At 43.4% G+C, this 21855-nt stretch overlaps 1 protein-coding gene across 1 annotated transcript in view; it reads left to right on the top strand.

The window, feature by feature from the left end:
• The window catches only part of LOC124616631 (lachesin-like), a 159133-nt gene that overhangs the window by 12151 nt on the left and 125127 nt on the right, over nucleotides 1-21855 (top strand). The window contains exon 2 of the mRNA XM_047144957.1: nucleotides 939-1124. Coding sequence (XP_047000913.1) covers nucleotides 939-1124 — 186 coding nt within the window. The remainder of the gene's footprint in view (nucleotides 1-938; nucleotides 1125-21855) is intronic.

Raw genomic sequence — 21855 nt, 5'->3', positions numbered from 1 at the left:
GAACCACTTAACAATTTAAAGTTCTGTTATAATTTTGCACATCAGTACCTTTATTTGCAGCACGTCTTTTTTGTATATTTATTTCTCGTTTCATTTCATTACATGATTACTTACATAATGCTATTCATCAGCAAATATAAGTGGCTTACCTTACTGATTTTCGTGTGTAAATGGGCTACAAACTTAATAAATTCGGTAAATCGTCGTCTTTCACGATCTGTTTATCAATTCCTGGAAGTTGCATGCAGCTGTCTTTTACAAAATGATCGTTTCAAAAGACGCCATAATTCAATGGTGTCCAGTCTCCCTTGTGTGGAACGTGCACACCTTTCTCCAGAAATTCCGGATATAGAGCGTTCGTATCTTGAAGGCACTTCCAGGTTTGCATCGATTACTGCATCCACGTGCAATGCAATCTCGGCCTTTTTGGTTTGTAATATAAGAGAAAAAAATCTTTGGAAGTCGCAACCACACGCATTGCACACAGCTCTGATTGGCCGTCGTCAATATGGCGGCTACTCCAAACACTTCCGCGAGTCTGCACAAAACGACGCTCTGTCGAATTTAGTATTGAGCTTATTAGCGTACACTGCCTCGGCTGTATGCGAAAAAATTAAAATATTTTTGTGTTCAGAGTTATTTTGTATTGAAAACGTACAAACGTTGACGTGAAACTTGAGCTTGAATCTGCTGTGAAGTTATTGCTAATTGGCTTATACCTTCAGACAAGACAGATACTGACTGTCACATGTGCATGGTATCATAGAGTGTTTAGGCTAGTCCTGTGTCCCTCGGAACTCTTGCTGACAGCAGCAGCAGTCCCAGGTTGCAGGTTGGTGGGCGGCGGTCGCAGAGCAGACGTCGCTGGTCCAGTCCGTTGACAGGGCGGACGAGTGTGGCGCTCGACTACGGTAGCCGCGGTGTGGTACCTGTTGCAGGTGGCGTGGATCAAGGCCGACACCAAGGCCATCCTGGCCATCCACGAGCACGTCATCACCAACAACCAGCGGCTTTCCGTCACGCACAACGACTTCAACACGTGGACCCTCAACCTGCGTGGCGTGAAGCGCGAGGACCGCGGCCAGTACATGTGCCAGGTCAACACGGACCCCATGAAGAGCCAGGTAGGTCCTCCCGGCGGTACACGCACCAAGTCAGCAAAGACCCCGTGAAGAGCCAGGTAGGTCCTGCCAACGGCACATTAATCAAGTCAAGAGAGACCCCATGAAGAGCCAGGTAGGTCCTACCAACAGCAAATCTACCATGTAAACACTGACACTATTAAGAGCCAGGTAGATCCTTCCAACAGCACAAGTCATCACAGACCCCACGGAGAGTCCGATGCGTCCTCCGAGTAGTGCATGGAAAATCAAGTACGTCCTCCTAACAGCAAATATGCCAGGTCAACACTGACACATCCTCCCTACTCCCTCACTGGGGACTTCTTTATTCATTGTCGCACCGAGCGAGGTGGCGCAGTGGTTAGCACACTCGACTCGGATTCGGGAGGACGACGGTTCAATCCCGTCTCCGGCCATCCTGATTTAGGTTTTCCGTGATTTCCCTAAATCGTTTCAGGAGAATGCCGAGATGGTTCCTTTGAAAGGGCACGGCCGATTTCCTTCCCAATCCTTCCCTAACCCGAGCTTGCGCTCCGTCTCTAATGACCTCGTTGTCGACGGGACGTTAAACACTAACCACCACCACTACCACCATTCATTGTCGCACTACCTGATGCTTATGGGAAACACGGCCAAGAGGAGAACGTTCCCCAAGAGAGCGACGAGCATTATTCGCTGAATCGTGAGCGCAGAATTCTGAAACTAAATCAGTTTTTGGGTATGGGGCTCAGTTTTCTTGTGACATTCTGTCCTTTATCTCTCGAAATCCTTGAAATACTGCATATTGGTTGTTCCTCTGTATATAAACTTGAATATTCTGCAGATTTAAGCGTTGAAAAGTATTCGAAATATGTACAAGGAAACATAACCATAAGTTCGTAAAAAAATCTCCTTCTACGAAATGTACTTGGTTTGGCAGCACTTGTTGGAAGTGACTGCTCGTTGTTCTGAGTTCATGGAAATTTGAGGTTGGCTTTTTGTGTTCATTCAGAAGAACAAATTTCTCCTCCTTCGGCAAATAGCCGAAATTCTTTTTACTGTATATGCGCAGGGTTAATTCTGAAACCGCAAAACACGAGACTCTAACCCACCTGTAAAGAAGTGCTACAAACGCTATAAAGTCTGTAGACCACGATAGTACTTGAGCACCCCACATATGCTTCTTGCCTTGTGTTACACTCCTGAGGCTGGTTAAAAATACTGCGTTATGTGTTCATTGTTGTTCCCATGTTTAGCGTGAACCAATGCACAGCTATTTTTGTCTGATGAAAATATATGGGATCACTTCAAAAAAAGGACAGTGTGTAATACTCTACTTTGTCACCTGTTATAAGGCCTGTATGTCACACCGGAGAATTGCCCATATCAGTGTCTCCTTAGAATGTGACTTCCTTCCGGATAGCCCCTTGTCACGGAGAATCATTGATGCAAGATATTTCTCTACATTTTTCAAATGTAAAAGCGTTCTAAAGGCAAATAGCGTATCGAATTGTTGACCGACTACTGCTTAGGCTTACGAAGCGATGCTCTGGAGGCAAAATGTTCCAGTTTAATCGTTAAGGAAATAATTTAGATAAGATGCTTCACGTTTCTTTCGAATTATACTCATTTCTTTGATTCATGTGCGTACTGGCTCATCCTTTATGTGTATATATATATATGTATATATATATACACTCCTGGAAATGGAAAAAAGAACACATTGACACCGGTGTGTCAGACCCACCATACTAGCTCCGGACACTGCGAGAGGGCTGTACAAGCAATGATCACACGCACGGCACAGCGGACACACCAGGAACCGCGGTGTTGGCCGTCGAATGGCGCTAGCTGCGCAGCATTTGTGCACCGCCACCGTCAGTGTCAGCCAGTAGCATGCCGAGAGAGCGTGGACGTGAACCGTATGTGCAGTTGACGGACTTTGAGCGAGGGCGTATTGTGGGCATGCGGGAGGCCGAGTGGACGTACCGCCGAATTGCTCAACACGTGGGGCGTGAGGTCTCCACAGTACATCGATGTTGTCGCCAGTGGTCGGCGGAAGGTGCACGTGCCCGTCGACCTGGGACCGGACCGCAGCGACGCACGGATGCACGCCAAGACCGTAGGATCCTACGCAGTGCCGTAGGGGACCGCACCGCCACTTCCCAGCAAATTAGGGACACTGTTGCTCCTGGGGTATCTGCGAGGACCATTCGCAACCGTCTCCATGAAGCTGGGCTACGGTCCCGCACACTGTTAGGCCGTCTTCCGCTCACGCCCCAACATCGTGCAGCCCGCCTCCAGTGGTGTCGCGACAGGCGTGAATGGAGGGACGAATGGAGACGTGTCGTCTTCAGCGATGAGAGTCGCTTCTGCCTTGGTGCCAATGATGGTCGTATGCGTGTTTGGCGCCGTGCAGGTGAGCGCCACAATCAGGACTGCATACGACCGAGGCACACAGGGCCAACACCCGGCATCATGGTGTGGGGAGCGATCTCCTACACTGGCCGTACACCACTGGTGATCGTCGAGGGGACACTGAATAGTGCACGGTACATCCAAACCGTCATCGAACCCATCGTTCTACCATTCCTAGACCGGCAAGGGAACTTGCTGTTCCAACAGGACAATGCACGTCTGCATGTATCCCGTGCCACCCAACGTGCTCTAGAAGGTGTAAGTCAACTACCCTGGCCAGCAAGATCTCCGGATCTGTCCCCATTGAGCATGTTTGGGACTGGATGAAGCGTCGTCTCACGCAGTCTGCACGTCCAGCACGAACGCTGGTCCAACTAAGGCGCCAGGTGGAAATGGCATGGCAAGCCGTTCCACAGGACTACATCCAGCATCTCTACGATCGTCGCCATGGGAGAATAGCAGCCTGCATTGCTGCGAAAGGTGGATATACACTGTACTAGTGCCGACATTGTGCATGCTCTGTTGCCTGTGTCTATGTGCCTGTGGTTCTGTCAGTGTGATCATGTGATGTATCTGACCCCAGGAATGTGTCAATAAAGTTTCCCCTTCCTGGGACAATGAATTCACGGTGTTCTTATTTCAATTTCCAGGAGTATATATATATATATATATATATATATATATATATATATATATATATATATATATATATATATATATATATATATTGGAAGACTTGTTGCGAGAGTCACTTTGTGAGATGTATTTAATACATAGTTATCGTAAGAATTTACGAAAATCATTGTTACATGAAAACAGAGGCCGCTACAGAAATTTTGAAATTAAATCTGGATCAAATCAACAGCTGAATTATCTTCATTGTTTTCTGTTCTTTTAACTGACTTTTTCCTTATGTAATTAAGACACTTTGATAATGTTGACGGAAATTCTGAAGGATCAGTTGAATAGAACAGATAGAACAGCATCTGGAATAAAAGTTCTAAAATGACTATCAACAACAGTAAAACATGGGTACTCGTGTGTTGTCGGAATAAGCATAGTGATGCTGAGGGGATTGTTTTGAGTAATGCGACCCAAGAGGAAAAAGACAAGTTTGGTACTACTGCAGCAAAATAACTGGTAAAGGCAGAAGTAAAGCGGATTTAAAATGGAGAAGGTTTTCTGATTATTAATTGAAATCCTCTGTAAATTTATATGTTATGGAATATTTTCTGAAAGTATTTGTCTGGAGAGTGGCGTTATATGGAAGTGAAACCCTTGTGGAAGGAAAGAACGCTGAAGAATAATGGCTGGGGGAGGGGGTGGGGGCGGGGGAGTGTAGGGTGTTAAAATTGCAGAGGGAAAGCAAGGCTTGAACACAGCAAGCAGGTTCAATGCGGATGGGATGACGACACCCGCACAGATATCAATTTCTAGAGAGCTTCGTCAAACCAGGCTTCAGGCTGAAGACTGCAGCATTGTTTATTTACATTTGCCCAGGGATATGGGAGAAAAGGAGAGATGGTAGTAGCTAATTTATTTATTTTTATGTATCTAGACCATCTCAGTGTGGGTAGTAACTAGTACCATTGTTCAATTATCTGGCAAGAAACTGAAATAACGACATACTCGTACATCTTATGGTAGACAGTAGAGAAGACTTATTAGTACAGATTTTAGTTACAGTTAAAGAAATAAGAAAGTACGAACAATAGTAAAACCAAATTATTTTCTCGGTCTATGGTTAAGACAATTAAAATATGATGGTTGTTCCGAAACTAATATTTCCATTTTGTTTTTATTTTGTTTTTGTTGACTTTGAGCATCGGAAGCAGAGTATGTGTAGTACTAAATTTTGAATCTTCCCGTTAATGTGCTATTGATTTTATTGTAGTGTGACAGATAGCATTAGCAGAAGAGCTTTCCAATACGGCGTCTGACATCTTGGTGCCAGAACGGGCAAAATAAAACTGGCTCAAGAAAAACTTAAAGTAACTTAAGACAGGCAAATCATCATCCGCTCCAGGTAAGAGAGGTTGCCTGTCTTAAGGTACACGAGATGTGAGAGCTACTTTTTCTTTTAACCTCCGATCGCTCACAAATGGAAACTACAGTGAAAGTAAAAAAATGTTTTATTTCTGACTTTCTGTACGTGTGCAGGGGAGAGGAGAAGATTTTTGCATCCGGCTTACGACGACAATGTATAGGAGGTAGAGTGGTCAGAACTAATGAGTGGGCATCCCGGGCTGGAGTTACATGACAAAACAGAAAATTAGGTAAAATAAAGGGAATATATTTCAATGTACGGTATACAGGGGACACGGCTAGGGAGGAAGTTAGTCAGTTGAGGCTAGCCTAGGAGGCCGAACAACTAAACAAGTGGACAACGGAAGGGAAGGCGGTTCATGTTGTGTTGGAGGACGATCAACAGGGCGCAGAGCCAGAGACCCTGCCTCCCAAGAAAGACGCCTGTTCTGCTCAAAATCTGGATCACAAGAGAGAGAGACAACTGTGTTCTGTGCTGCAGAATCCTACAGCGTCCACACAGGTGACCTGTATCCCACGCACGCGATTGGCAGAAACCGATGGCGTGAATTCGCTACCGGGTTCAGCAGAGGGCTCAAGGCGTCTCTTGTCAGGAGCTTTAAACGGACTGAACTGTCTCGATTCTTCCAGGCAAGCAACTTGTGTCACATAGACGTAGCCGAAGTTGCTCTGGGAGAAAACTTGTAAAGATTTGACTGGGTCTCTGAAAGAAATTTTTTAAACCAATTCGCTAAAATATTCCTTGGCTCGCTGCCGCCCTGTACAATTTAGCTACACCTTTCAGCTACTTCTAAACACGGTCGCCACTCCGACTTAGATATATGTCATAGTGTGGTACCAAGTCTTCAATGCCCTCGTCATTTTCGCCTTGATTTCCGCCAATTCCCTACCGGTTTTCATATCGCCATTTGTGCCAAAATGCTGTCCTCATAGCCAGCTGTTCGTGTGAGCGAAGAGATGAAAATCAGAGGGAGCCAACTCCAGGCTCTATGGTGAGTAATCAAACACTTCCCACCGAAAACGCCGCAGTAGTGTCTGCAGTGTCCAGCCGAGAATTGTCGTGAAGAATGAAAAGCATGAGAAGTACGTTTTGCGGGGTTCCACGAAATCAGTTGAAACCCCTCATGAGCATTTCACGTTTGGCGGGAGACACTACTGTCTAGACTCCGTTGCGTGCTCATTGTGCACTGGAACTGAAAAGTGCAACGTGATGCGATGGTCGGCCATACTAGAGACACTGACCGACACACCTGCTTAGAGCTTAAACGAGTTTCAGTGTGGTTTTAATTTTACGACTGATCGGAGGTCGAAAAGAGAATAAGCCCTAGTATTTTCTGGGCCACTTTTATTTTTCCCATCCTGTGGACGTCCCAACTTCTGACGTTCTCACTTCTGAATTAACAGCACCAATTGAAATCTATCGATGCTTGCTAGGATTATATGGAGACGATAGAGTAGAAGTTAGTAATGTGAGACGATAGGTTCTGCGTTTCAGTAGAGGTGAAAAGAACGTGCATGACACACGCCCCAATCGATCATGGTCACGTGCCATCTCTCATAATGAACAACATCTCGATCAACCCATCCGTTCTGATCGGCGGATATCGACCGAAGAATTGTATTCACAGCTAATTGTCGCCTGTAGTGACTCAGACAAGACCAGTAACTCTCCCCTCCTGTCCGCCTTTCAACCCATGCATAAAGCAGCTTCCAGCGTTTGGTTACTTTACAAATCAGTTTACTGAATGTCACTAACTGCTCTCATTATCAAACACTGGATGACTGTAATCTGGGCAATTTGGACTCCGCATTTAGAAAAACTACATTATGAAGCATCTCAGTGTTAACGACCTCATGTGGTCTGAACTATGTCTCGTACAGTGGATATAATTTTGCAGGTACATTCAGTGTTATATGCAAAAATATGTCGTGAAATGAGTTGATAGTAAAGAAGTAATAAATTAAAACTTCATGTCTGATGCTGTAGTTTTACGTAACGAACAGGGAAAACGTGTTAGCCGAAACACTTTTTTTCTTTCTTTACCTTATTAAGGAGGCTGTCAAGGAGAAAAAGTTTCGAAAAGTTTTGAAATCATGGGTACAGTTGAAACGTCCCCCTAGAAAAATTAATGAATTACTGTGCTGGTAAACCCCTTACGTTATCTGATTTTCAAACAGCTGAGCAGAACTAAACGTACTCAGACATTTCGCTGTTTACTTATTCTGATCAACACTAAACTGACACACAATATTTTTAGCGCAACGCAATCTGACTTTCAATAATGGCCCTGACTAACAATAACCTATACCTTTCATGAATTACTTACCTCAAAAAAATCTTCGTTACTCGAACTACTGCAGTACAGCAAGCGCCAATGCTGCCAGCTAAATAAAAGATTCTAACTACTGAAGGCACTTAACTACTGATAGGCATAGTTAGCAAATGAAAGATTTTGATAGAGAACAAACAATGTATTTACCTTAATAATGTTCAAAAGGCATCATTATATATATATATCAGTTCATGATATCCAGCATTACAAATTTACTCTTTCTGATGGACACACGTCCCGATCGTCTGCTCTCAAAATTCTGCCATCTCTCTCCCCACATCCACCACTGCTGGCGGCTCACCTCCAACTGCGCAACGCTACGCGCTGTTCACATCCAACTGCCCAGCACTACAATAGCAAATATTCCAACAATGCAAACCAGCCACAGACTTCACACAGCACAGTCAGTGATTTTCATATAGAGCGCTACGTGGACCAACATAAAAACCTAAACAGCCTACTTACACAGTTTGTTGGAAATTGCTAAGCGCTTTTATTCTCAAGTGTTGAGTGAATATCGTCTGGGTAAACCGCGCGCCGCTAGCTACAATGCCTCAATATACGTAGAAAGTTTCTACAAGTCTTATACAAGACCAAAAACTTCATGGGAAAGAAGTTTGTAGGGACCTGCTGGACCAATAAGAGGTTGAAGGAGACTGTTCTTCTTAACACCATCATCACCAGAGATGAAACATGGCCTTACCACTACAAGCCGAAGTGACGACATGCGAATTCAACAGAGAAGTCCAACGCAACCATCAGCATGCAACGTGATGTGCTCCGTCTCCTCGTCTTCTGGGACAGACGAGGTATGATTGTTTTTAATGTCTTTGTGCTTAGAGCTACTGTCAATTTTGACAGTTACAAAACGACACTAGTTGGGGTGCATGCTCAAATTTCCAGATTTAGGATAGAGAAGAAGACAAAATTCTGCTTGCAACACAGTAAAACAACAGTTTGTGACCATAAAACTCCTTGCCAAAGATGGCTGGACTGTCCTGCAATAATCAGACTTTCATCTCTTTGGATCTATGAAAAATACACAACTCGTATGATGCCAACATTTTCCAGATTTAGATTCTGTCGACAAAGTTGGAAGAGAGTGGCCAGTTTGAGGTTATGGCCGAACCTTCGATATGCCCCTGTGGGTGTCAGAATGATCAGCATCGGTTGTCGTGGCCTATAGTTAGATCTCTCGCCATGGACTGACCTGCATTTAATGATAAAGTTTTCACAACATTGCTAGTTAATGAGACAGGAATGGCTCTAGAAAACATGAAGCCTGAGTGCCTTAATTCACACAAGACATCATGTAAGTACGACATGAAACATTGGCCTACATTTATTCCTGTTTATTAGAAGATTCTCTCCTGACGTATATGAGTATGAAATGATTACCATACCAGTTTACCAGTTCCGTCAGAAGCAAAGCAGAGAATGAGGAAACTGTTCACTGTCGACATGGGTCCTATAAATTTAACACGTGAATATCTCGGTAAAGACTGGGTAATTCAGGTGGATGGAACAAAACTTGGATATACACACGATTTATGTATAGTTAATTCCACGATGACTTCCTGGGCCCGCCAGAAAGAATTTCATATGAAACTCACATTTCAAACTGATTTGTCACCAACCTCCAGATGCTTCTGAAATTATTTGATTCTGAAATGTGCCTAGATCTAACACCGTGCAGATAACCGCGCGTACTCTCAACCACCTTGTTTGCCAATGCTGCAGTCTCCCACCAGAGCTTTCTGATGTGTGAAGCAAAGCATCCGCCGTGCTCTGCCGCATGCTGTGTGACACGTCAACTGAAGTACGAGAACCGAAGCGAAGTCTTTCGTCTATCGAGAACCAACAGTGTGGTCTCTCCCAAGCTACGCACTGGAGTCTGTCCTGTACCGAGAGCCGATGTGAAGTGTCCTTCCTGTCCCTATCGACATCTGAGTTCGTTCTCTTCTTCAAATCTGCTCAATTCTAGGACGCCAATGGCAATAGCTCTGAAAAAGTACTGGCCAATTGTGTTTTTGTTACCAAGTCAACAATCTGCCGTCCATGCTAAACTTTAATGACGTCAACCAATCGTTACACACCTGGGCTTGGGGATCCTGAATAATTCTGAATTTATCTCACACTCTCCAACTTGTTCGAGGTTTCAGCCAGTTTGGTTTTCTGTACGTATGCACACCTTAAAAACTGTCGTCTTAGTTTCTCTCACTCTACAAATTAGGAGGACTCGTACAACTTTGTAGTCCAGGTGTCATCCACTTCGCACAAGGTGGCGCCAGAGAGGCGTTCTAAGGAGACAAGAAATTCTGTCCACACGGCAGGCCAGTTATTTCTCACAGCATGGCTAGATGTTTGTCTGTCTCTGACTGCCCCATTCATAGCGCTTCTGGAAAGCGACTCCTCAACGAAAAACTTTTTTTTTTTTTAATTTGTCGTGCCCAGACACCACCGCTCTTAAAAATTGCGTCTTTATACCGAATGCAAGCGTTCGTCACGCCACGGGCAGCGTTACTATGACTGTAGATTTTGACCAAAGTCGCGGAGTGAGCAAACCATTATGCGAAATCGGCAGGAAGGTGCCTGGCCGTCAGCAGACCTAACAATAGCGAGATCGGGTGTTCGGTACCTGCTTCCTCGCGGTCGTGATGGCTTACACAGTCCTACAAACAGGCAACCCTTAGTCGTGATGGGGCAGTCTAAGATTAGGTCACTGACCTAGTCTGTCCAGCTTGGCTAATCACACACAACTGTACGGCAGAAAAATCATCTAAGGCCTACACCAGGAAAGGTGATAAATCTAGAGTTACATGGCTTTATGTATCGATCACTGACGTTATTCATTACAGCTGTTAATTTCACCCATCAAAAAGAGTTGAACATGTAATTGGTCCTCCTATCTTTTAGGTCTTATACTGTATGTTTTGATAATACATAATATTACGCATAAGAAAACTATGCTATATGTTCTCTTTGAACCGATTATGAAATGAAAAAGGAACATTATATTTTCAAAAAATCAAAGAAAGTTGCAATGTCCCACAACATCAAAAAACATTAAATAGACTGATCATTGCACTGCTCAGTGATATGTAGGTCCTCGAAAAACCCTCAGGCACTCTTGAATGCGACAGAGCATGCTCAGTATGCTCAGTACCAACTTATTGTCGGCCTCTTGAGACATATCGTCCTACTCCTCAATGGCAGCATTCGTGAGAGTTTCAATCGTTATTGGAGGATGTTGACGACTAGAAATCGCTCTTTTGAGCAAACTCCATGCATGCTGTATGCAGTTCATATCCAGTGAGGATGCTGGTAAATCCATTCCTCTGATCCCACGCCGTATCAAATGATACTGACACACACTGCGAGGAAGATGAGGTCGGGAGTTATCATCCCGTAGAGTGAAGGCTTCCCTTACAATCTCTACAGAACCACTGACTATGGGTCTACGTCTACATCTACATCTACATCCATACTCCGCAAGCCACCTGACGGTGTGTGGCGGACGGTACCTTGAGTACCTCTATCGGTTCTCACTTCAATTCCAGTCTCGTATTGTTCATAAAAAGAAAGATTGTCGGTATGCCTCTGTGTGGGCTCTAATCTCTCTGATTTTATCCTCATGGTCTCTACGTAGGAGGGAGCAATATACTGCTTGACTCCTCGGTGAAGGTATGTTCTCGAAACTTCAACAAAAGCCCGTACCGAGCTACTGAGCGTCTCTTGCAGAGTCTTCCACTGGAGATTATCTATCATCTCCGTAACGCTTTCGCGATTACTAAATGATCCCGTAACTAAGCGCGCTGCTCTCCGTTGGATCTTTTCTATCTCTTCTATGAACCCTATATGGTACGCATCCCAGTCCGGTAAGCAGTATTCAAGCAGTGGGCGAACAAGTGTACTGTAACCTATTTCCTTTGTTTTCGGACTGCATTTCCTTAGGATTCTTCCAATGAATCTCAGTCTGGCATCTGCTTTACCGATGATTAATTTTATATGGTCATTCCATTTTAAATCACTCCTAATGCCTAATCCCAGATAATTTATGGAATTAACTGCTTCCAGTTGCTGACCTGCTAATTGTAGCTAAATGATAAAGGATCTTTCTTTCTATGTATTCACAGCACATTACACTGGTCTACATTGAGATTCAGTTGCCATTCCCTGCATCATGCGTCAATTCGTCGCAGATGCTCCTGCATTTCAGTACAATTTTCCATTGTTACAACCTCTCGATATACTACAGCAACATGCGCAAAAAGCCTCAGTGAACTTCCGATATTATTCACAAGGTCATGTATATATATTGTGAATGGCAACGGTCCTACGACACTCCCCTGCGGCACACCTGAATCAGAGAATGTTGTTTTCACTACACGTTGACTTCAATTGGAACGAGTGGTGCTGCGCGGCTGCCATAGTCGATACCTGCCCAAAATACGATTCACCCATCGGATTGTTATTGACGTTCCATAGTCATCGAGGGATAAGTGCGTTCCCCTGATCGCCTCCATTGGTCTCGTGTCCAATGTTCATGTGCTCTAGCCCGTATTACACGAACACCCCCGTGATGTGGATGGGTGGTGGAGCCTTGAGAGGTCTTCGTCTGTACAACCTTCCATCATGAAGTCTGTTGCGCGCAGTTTGGGTACCTACATTAACCCCTGTGGCTTCTCGAAGTTTTGACACAGAGTAGACGCTAGTAGGGTGCTTCTGGTTAGATATCGTTACATACCGGTCCTGTCTTAGTGTAATTTTGCACGGACGGCGTTCACAATGTCGATCCGCTATTGAATATGTTTCCTCTAACTTTTCCAGTCAGGAGACTACACTTTGATTAACGTGATCAATATTCGCAACGTCAACTAGTCTCATGATTCCTCCCATCAATCAGGTGATTTTGATACGACCTGCCATGGAGAGCCTGTTCCGAGGCATTGTGATGGAGTACAAGGCATACGGCCAACTGTGCATTCACATGAAATCAGCTCTGGTGTGCTGCGTTTGTTTACAAGCCGTGATTGCACCGCTGCTCATGAGGCGCAGTAGCAACGACGGACGGGTTCACATTGTGTACGCGACCACATAAACACAAAAGGAACGTCCGTAGTCACAACTGGTAGGTAATTTGGAAATGTGATTAACTTTTTTTGATGAGTGTATTATTTTTATTAGAAGATGTGAGCTAAATTTAGGTAGTACTGATTGTCAATCTAATTGTGATTGGTATATGACATGCGAAAGTCTGGCAATAGACTGTCACGTATCTTCAGAAGTATCTCTGGGGGAAAGTTTGTGCAGATGTAGCTGCTGTGAGACTCCTCATAGTGTGACTACATCAGGAAAATTTTATCACTGGCATTTTCTACTTTCACTGAAAGGATTCGTTGGGATGATTCAAGAAAGGTTCAGTGCGCGGTAATCACCTTAATATTCACCACATCCACACGTTCTACATGCTCGCTCAAAAGGGTTGAAAGATTTATTTTCCGGGCAAACAGTGGGAGAACCCGGTCACAAATTTCATTCATCCTTTTTATGAAACTTTGCACTTGTTATTCTTTAGATATTGTCACGTTCGTACTTAGATATTCTTGCAAATGGGCATTGCTGCATGATACTGATTCATTAGTCCACCTCTTAAACGAGTGGTCAGCGCATCTGACTGCCATGCAGTGGGCCCAGTTTCGATTCCCCACTGGGTCTGAGTTTTTCTCTGACCGGGAACTCGATACTGTGTTGTCTTCATCGTCATTTCATTATCATCGATACGCTAGTCGCCCAGTTGCAACCCGGAAGACAAACCACCTCAGGTGGGGACTACCAGCCATCCCTTCCATACGATCAATCCATTCATTCTTTTCAGATTTATTCTCAGTCTTATCCAAATGATGGCTTACGTGGTCATCCAAATACACTCTTTATTAGAACAATTCTTAGCAAACTATATTCACTCCTTATTTGAATAGTTTGTAACATTAAAAAACAAGAACGGCGACAGTGAAATATTGTTATAATGTTCGCATTCCTAGACGATGGATTTAATAAAATGCCTTAGCTACCTTGCAGAAATGACAGGTTCTACCAACACTACAGTTTATAAGGGTGGGTTTTTTGACTTTATTAGCTTGTGTGACTTTGGTTTCTTTGCCTTACGGCTTCTGAAGTTGTCTCATAGCTCTTGTCCTAATAGGCTTCTTGTCCATATAGGCACAGGGTTCAACGAGCAAACAACAAACTGTGCAAAATTGAAGTGACAGTGTGGGAGAAAATACAATTATACATAATAAACGTATCAATATGTACGACGTCACTTGATTTTTATTCGTTAATTGAATTTTATTCAACAGTAATTAAGAAATGTAAGTACAAAACTGATTATTGCCGGTCATTAAACGAAATACCGTGAAAGCTAACTATGTTCAGGGCACTGCAACAAGACATAATCTAATGATTCACAGAATTACAAGACGTTCAGAACTACACACGACGTTCACCAAGTCACTGTTCAACAGGACGACTTTTTCGATAACTCGTCCAAAGCGCGTGTTGCACTTGTTCATACCTGTTACACACTGAAGAGCAAAAGAAACTAGTTCATCTGCCTAACATCGTGCAGGGCCCCTGCGAGCACGCAGAAGTGCGGCAGCATGACGGGCACGAACTCGACTAATATCTGAAGTAGTGCTGGAGGGAGTTGACACCATGAATCCTGCAGGGCTGTCCATAAACCCGTAAGAGTACGAGGGGGTGGAGATCTCTTCTGAACAGCACGTTGCAAGGCATCCCAGATATGCTCAATAAAGGCCATGTCTGGTGAGTCTGGTGGCCAGCGGAAGTGTTTAAACTCAGAAAAGTGTTCCTGGAGCCACTCTGTAGCTATTCTGGACGTGTGAGGTGTTGCTTTGTCCTGCTGGAATTGCTCAAGTCCGTCGGAATACACAACGGACATGAATGGATGCAGGTGATGAGAAAGGACACTTACGTACGTGTCACCTGTCAGAGTCGTTTCTAGACGCATCAGGGGTTCCATATCGTTCCAACTACACACGCTCCACACCATTACATAGCCTCCGCCGACTTGAACAGTCCCCTGCTGACATGGAGTGTCCATGGATTCATGAGGTTGTCTCCACATCCGTACACGTTCATCCGCTCTATACAAGTTGAAACGAGACTTGTCCGACCAGGCAACATGCTGACTTTGTGATCTTTCAGTGATGTTTAATTCCAACATACGTTTAATTTCTTTGTCTATTGCTTCCTGTTTTGTTAAAGGGCTAATATATGGTCTCAGTTTAAATGGACTATGCTATTTTACATCGAACTGGAAGACATAGTCCCCCCTTGGACAAGGACTATCTGAAAATAATTTGATATACTATTTCCTCCTCTCATCAAACCCTATATTTTGCACTTGTTCTACATTGTCAATAATTATGCCGTTCATAATTACTTGAGATGTTAAGTTTAACATCAGTCTCCAAGTATTTTGTCCAGTAATCTCATCTACATTATTTTGGAACAGCTCGCTCTTACTAAATGTGGTACAAGTCACTGACTCCCCATCTGCTTCATTTTTGCTTCCTACATCTTCTATTATTCTATTCCCGATTTCGTCAGGGTAATCATTAACTTTTCCGTCAGTACTTTAACATGATCCTCACTCTGTTTATCCCTCAGGATCATACATCCCGTAAATAACAGCTCATATTTCTCTTAACAACTCCTTGACGAATCTTTCACAGCAAAATTCTCTGTTAATAAATGCATCTCCAAAATTAATTTGACACACAGTCCGGATATGACGATTAAATTCACGTTAAACCTCATATCTTTAATCTCAGTTAACAACAGCACCCCCTTGGATCTTCGTTATGTTACTTTCAGCACCAATGGCTTCAATAATTCTCACCCCTTGTACTGGCAATTCTGGAATATAATTTCCCTTATTTAATTCAAATACATCTCATTTTTCACACAAACGTCACTCCCAGAATCTAGAATAGGTAATACTTCTGTATGATATAATTTTACCTCTAATGTGGGCTGATAATTTTTGTTGAATCCTTCTCCTTTGAATGTTAAATCTTCCTTAATGGCATCTATCTCCCCATATTCCAAATTAATCCCATTGGCTGGCCCTTGTTCAGAATCAATTGTTGACCAGACCTCATCAGAACTCCTAATTAGTTTTCCTTTCTTCACCTGTTTATTTCTCTTCTATCACTTGAATTTTCTAGCCTCATCTTTACTATCACATCAGCCACCCCTCTTTGATACTGTCCATTATTATTGTGGAAATTTCCACAGTTCCATCTACCTCTACCTCTAGCATGTGGTCCCCTATTATTTTTCCTATGATAGTCTCTTTGTCTACTACTGATTCTTCCATCTACATCCATTATCCCCCCATATTTCTCTGTGTTAACATATTCCAGACAATGCACCCAGCTGCCAACTAAATTTCTTACCATGAAAATGTCAATGTTTACAGTATTTTCTGCAGTGTGTGACGAATATTGTATAAAGAAAGCACTTATAAAGTCATCATATGTTCTACAGGAACCCATTCACGCTCCCCACGACAATGTTTCGCCTTCCAACTTGCTGAAAACACATCCAATTTTCAGTCATCCTGTGCTATAGGTAATGTAGTCTCAAATTGTTTTACAAATGCAACAGGATGAATTATACCACCAGCTGAAAAGTTCTGCAACTTACATACCCACAAAAAATGTGGTCAGTTGCATCACAGCGTCCTATTCCAATCGGATTTCTTTCTTGCAAATACCAACCCTATAACCTTTCTGTAAAGCCATTTTCAGGTTGAGCACCATATTGATTTAATTTCTGCTTATTAACATCAATATTTTTAGTTACGAATTTTTTTTAATTTTTCTGCCTTTCCAATAATTTCGCCTACTCTGTTATGACACTGACATTTGACATTACTTAATTCATGGGTGTTGTAATCTACTTTTATTTATTTTTTTGGGTAATTAGAGCATCGAAATACGTAATGCTGCTATGACAGTAGTGAGGAGTGCTATCTAATTTTTTCCTTATTAGCGCAACTCTAGATGTTAGTTCACGAATTTGGTCATCATTTTATTTCCATTGAAGCTAATGCTTTTGAAGAATTCCCATTCTGTTGTCTCCAACGAACTGTTGAGCTGAACAGTTCTGGTGTTTGTCTTTCGAGTTTCTGTGCTTTTCATTTCGGGTTTAAATTACGACATTTAAATCCTAAGGTTAATTTTTAATTCCTTACAAGATTTGGACACCTGATCAGCTCGTTCATAAAGACTGTTTGATACATCATATCTAATTTTCCCTAATGCATTATTAATTTGCTCAATTTTCCTACCCAAAATTTTATTAAACTCATCAAATTTAGTAATTTTCCTAGTCAACCTTATATTATTCCTATGACTTGCTTTTCACATCTGGCAGTGTGGGAGAATATCCAGCGCTATGAAATATAGTTCTCACAACGTAGAATGATAAATATTCATTAACCCGTTCAGAAACGTAGGTAAGGTCCTGAATACGGTCATTCATTAAATCAAATTCCGTGAAAGCCAACTATGTTCAGAGCGCCGTTACAACACATAATCTAAAAATTCACAGCGTCACTTGAATGTTCATGAATGCACTGTTGAACACGATAGACGGTTTTCGATAGCGCGTTGCACTATACCGTCCAACTTATTCATTACTGATATAAAATTTCTAATCAGTTGTTTCACACAACATTTGACGAGGAACTGTTAACTGCGACGAACAATTATCCGCGTAGTATTTCACTTGACCGCTCCGACGCGTATTGCCTCGCTCAAACCCGAGGTTCGTAGTGAGTTACGGTAGCAGTTTGGCATCTTCTTACTCAGTGCACGCATCTGATTAGTCCATCGTCTTCCATAAATAATGACTAAGTTAAAATGTCCTTCTCATTTACGTTCATATTTTAGTGGATAGCTTTATGTAATTATTATCAACCTTCTATCTGTGCAACTAACGCTGACGGTATGGCTGAACGAGCATTCTGGTCTTCAAGTAACAAATATTAACTAACTACTTCCTCGCTGTGCTCAATACGTGATTCCCAGCTGTTTGAAGGGTCAGTCACCGGTAGCAGGCGCATTCCCACTCTCTGAAACCATCTGCCGCACAAACCAATGCACGGTACTCTCTCCCTACCTTGCTGCTACTGAATGTTGTTGCCCAACTGATAGCAAGAAGCAGTAGAATAAAAATGTAACGTGAGAGAAAACTATGGGAGAAACACGATGAATTTTATAACTAAGTTTCACACAAATACCATAAATATCTGTTTAAACTCAAAACACTGAAATACATAGAAAAATATCATCAAAATCTGAGAAATCGTAACATTCAGAGTTAATTAAGTTTGCTCGCGAAGTATGTTCATGAAATCAAGCTACTGAGCTATGTGCTTGATGTTAAAAAAAAGTACATAGTTGTAAATTATTAACGTGAATGGAAGTGTGTAAGAATTAACGTAAAACATTAGAGACATGATTTCTGTTCTCTGCACAGTGAAACTAAGCGCTTCATAACACACAGAATAAAGAGATTTAGTATACTGACTGTTACCTACTGACTATTACCAATACATTTTCCTAAATAGCAAAACGGTTAGCTTTCAACACAAGACTATATAACTCCATTAAGAATCAATGTCTCAGAAACACAAACATGGCAATTTACATCTCCAATAGTCGAGTTATGTTGTCAGCTGTTTCTCAGTAACAATTCGTTAACCATCAATTCTGCGTGTGAGCAGTAAAATAAAATTCTCATTTATCGATACAGACCGCGAACATTGTGGCGCAAATTCCTTCAACTGCATTAACTCACTAACTAAAGTATTTACGAGGGCGTGCTCAAAAATAATGCCTCTGAATTTTTATGTGGAACCTCTTAAAGCTTTTCAAGTAAAACAAACTTCATTAACATTCTACATTTCATAGTCACTCTGCAAAGCACGCATTTCTCCCAAGAAGGGACCAGTTGTTTGATACCGTCACTGTAGAATGTTTTACATTGCTGACTGAACCACAGTTCCACCTCTGCTTGTACCGCTTCACCACTATCAAAGTGAAGTCCTCGGAGATTTTCTTTAATTTTTCGAAACAAATGAAAATCGTATGGGACGAATTCGAGATGTACGGAGGATGATCGATGACAGTGAAGCCAAGGCATCGAATTGGTGCAGATGTCGCTGCCGAAGAAGGGGTGTTCCGTGTGTGGACGAACTCTTCGAATTCGAAACTCGATTACAGCACGCTGTCTTCCATACACCGACATAGTTACACTCCCGGAAATTGAAATAAGAACACCATGAATTCATTGTCCCAGGAAGGGGAAACTTTATTGACACATTCCTGGGGTCAGATACATCACATGATCACACTGACAGAACCACAGACACATAGACACAGGCAACAGAGCATGCACAATGTCGTCACTAGTACAGTGTATATCCACCTTTCGCAGCAATGCAGGCTGCTATTCTCCCATGGAGACGATCGTAGAGATGCTGGATGTAGTCCTGTGGAACGGCTTGCCATGCCATTTCCACCTGGCGCCTCAGTTGGACCAGCGTTCGTGCTGGACGTGCAGACCGCGTGAGACGACGCTTCATCCAGTCCCAAACATGCTCAATGGGGGCCAGATCCGGAGATCTTGCTGGCCAGCGTAGTTGACTTACACCTTCTAGAGCACGTTGGGTGGCACGGGATACATGCGGACGTGCATTGTCCTGTTGGAACAGCAAGTTCCCTTGCCGGTCTAGGAATGGTAGAACGATGGGTTCGATGACGGTTTGGATGTACCGTGCACTATTCAGTGTCCCCTCGACGATCACCAGTGGTGTACGGCCAGTGTAGGAGATCGCTCCCCACACCATGATGCCGGGTGTTGGCCCTGTGTGCCTCGGTCGTATGCAGTCCTGATTGTGGCGCTCACCTGCACGGCGCCAAACACGCATACGACCATCATTGGCACCAAGGCAGAAGCGACTCTCATCGCTGAAGACGACACGTCTCCATTCGTCTCTCCATTCACGCCTGTCGCGACACCACTGGAGGCGGGCTGCACGATGCTGGGGCGTGAGCGGAAGACGGCCTAACGGTGTGCGGGACCGTAGCCCAGCTTCATGGAGACGGTTGCAAATGGTCCTCGCCGATACTCCAGGAGCAACAGTGTCCCTAATTTGCTGGGAAGTGGCGGTGCAGTCCCCTACGGCACTGCGTAGGATCCTACGGTCTTGGCGTGCATGCGTGCGTCGCTGCGGTCCGGTCCCAGGTCGACGGGCACGTGCACCTTCCGCCGACCACTGGCGACAACATCGATGTACTGTGGAGACCTCACGCCCCACGTGTTGAGCAATTCGGCGGTACGTCCACGCGGCCTCCCGCATGCCCACTATACGCCCTCGCTCAAAGTCCGTCAACTGCACATACGGTTCACGTCCACGCTGTCGCGGCATGCTACCAGTGTTAAAGACTGCGATGGAGCTCCGTATGCCACGGCAAACTGGCTGACACTGACGGCGGCGGTGCACAAATGCTGCGCAGCTAGCGCCATTCGACGGCCAACACCGCGGTTCCTGGTGTGTCCGCTGTGCCGTACGTGTGATCATTGCTTGTACAGCCCTCTCGCAGTGTCCGGAGGAAGTATGGTGGGTCTGACACACCGGTGTCAATGTGTTCTTTTTTCCATTTCCAGGAGTGTATGTTACACACATGCTACAATTCGGAGCCCTCTTGTGGCAGACGGATGCAAATACATAGACATGAAGAATAAAGATGTACTCAAAAAGTTTTAGTGGTTTTCATATAAAAAGTACTGAGGCACTGCGTTTCAGCACGGTCTCGTAGGTTTTAACATCAATGGGAATCCATGTAGGTTAGTTGGAAGGTGATGGTTGCAATTAGTACTGTCAGTCCTTCTCAACATCCTGTTAGTTGTGACGTACACTAGAGATCCACTGACACAGATAAGGACATCGCACTACTGCCTTTTAAAAATTCGCATGGCTCCCATCAACCGTCTCACCACGAAGTACTACACCAGTTATATTAGGTGAGTCCCGCGATACTGCAATACCAGCCTTCTGTCTTCCATTCTGTGGCTGCTTCTACTCACCGTCAACATCTTTTGAACATTTCTTCAAATCCTAACGTTCCTCTTAATGGCCCTCTCTTATTATTATATAGTCAACTTCTTCGTTCGTTATGGTACACCAGTTTCTCAGTAACATACCGGAAAACACAAAAACAATATCAGCAACAATGAACAACAGGTTACCCTACAAAAAAGTCTTTCATATGTGAAATTACCGTATTAAATAATTCATCCTTACCAATCACTTACTTTGTTTCCACAATTTGCTTCAAAGTAATGTCCTGGAGTTTATCTTTTGTTCGTCCGTGTATTTCTCATGTTGGCTTATATTATCACCATCGGCCATCGTTGTCATGCGTAAATATTTTGTATTTCACACAGCATTCTCATTTTGTTTGGTCCTGAATGAGGTTCCTCCAACATGTAGAAATTCTTTCCGTCAAAAGCGTGATTACGCAACACAACCAAAGACTCATAATTTCTCCACTGACTCATATACATTTTAGTTCTACCTCTGTGTTAGTACAACGTCATCAGTTCCTAATGCCACTGGTTCAGTGCGTTTCTCGCAACTGACTCCATTAAATCACGTAGTGCCCAAACAACATGAATAATCTTGATCCTATCTCATGTCCATAAAAAGATCCATTATTACGTGAGCATGTCATCAACGCCAGCGGTATTCTCCACCAGTGGCTCACATTTGTTGTTCTGGTATAGGCCGCATATTATTCACAAATTAACCTCACTATGATTTAAGTTACTCTCCATACGGAAATAATTATTTGAGT

The sequence above is a fragment of the Schistocerca americana genome, chromosome 5, assembly GCF_021461395.2.
Source record: "Schistocerca americana isolate TAMUIC-IGC-003095 chromosome 5, iqSchAmer2.1, whole genome shotgun sequence".
Lineage (NCBI taxonomy): Eukaryota > Metazoa > Arthropoda > Insecta > Orthoptera > Acrididae > Schistocerca > Schistocerca americana.
This window is presented reverse-complemented; position numbering and strand designations above follow the sequence as displayed.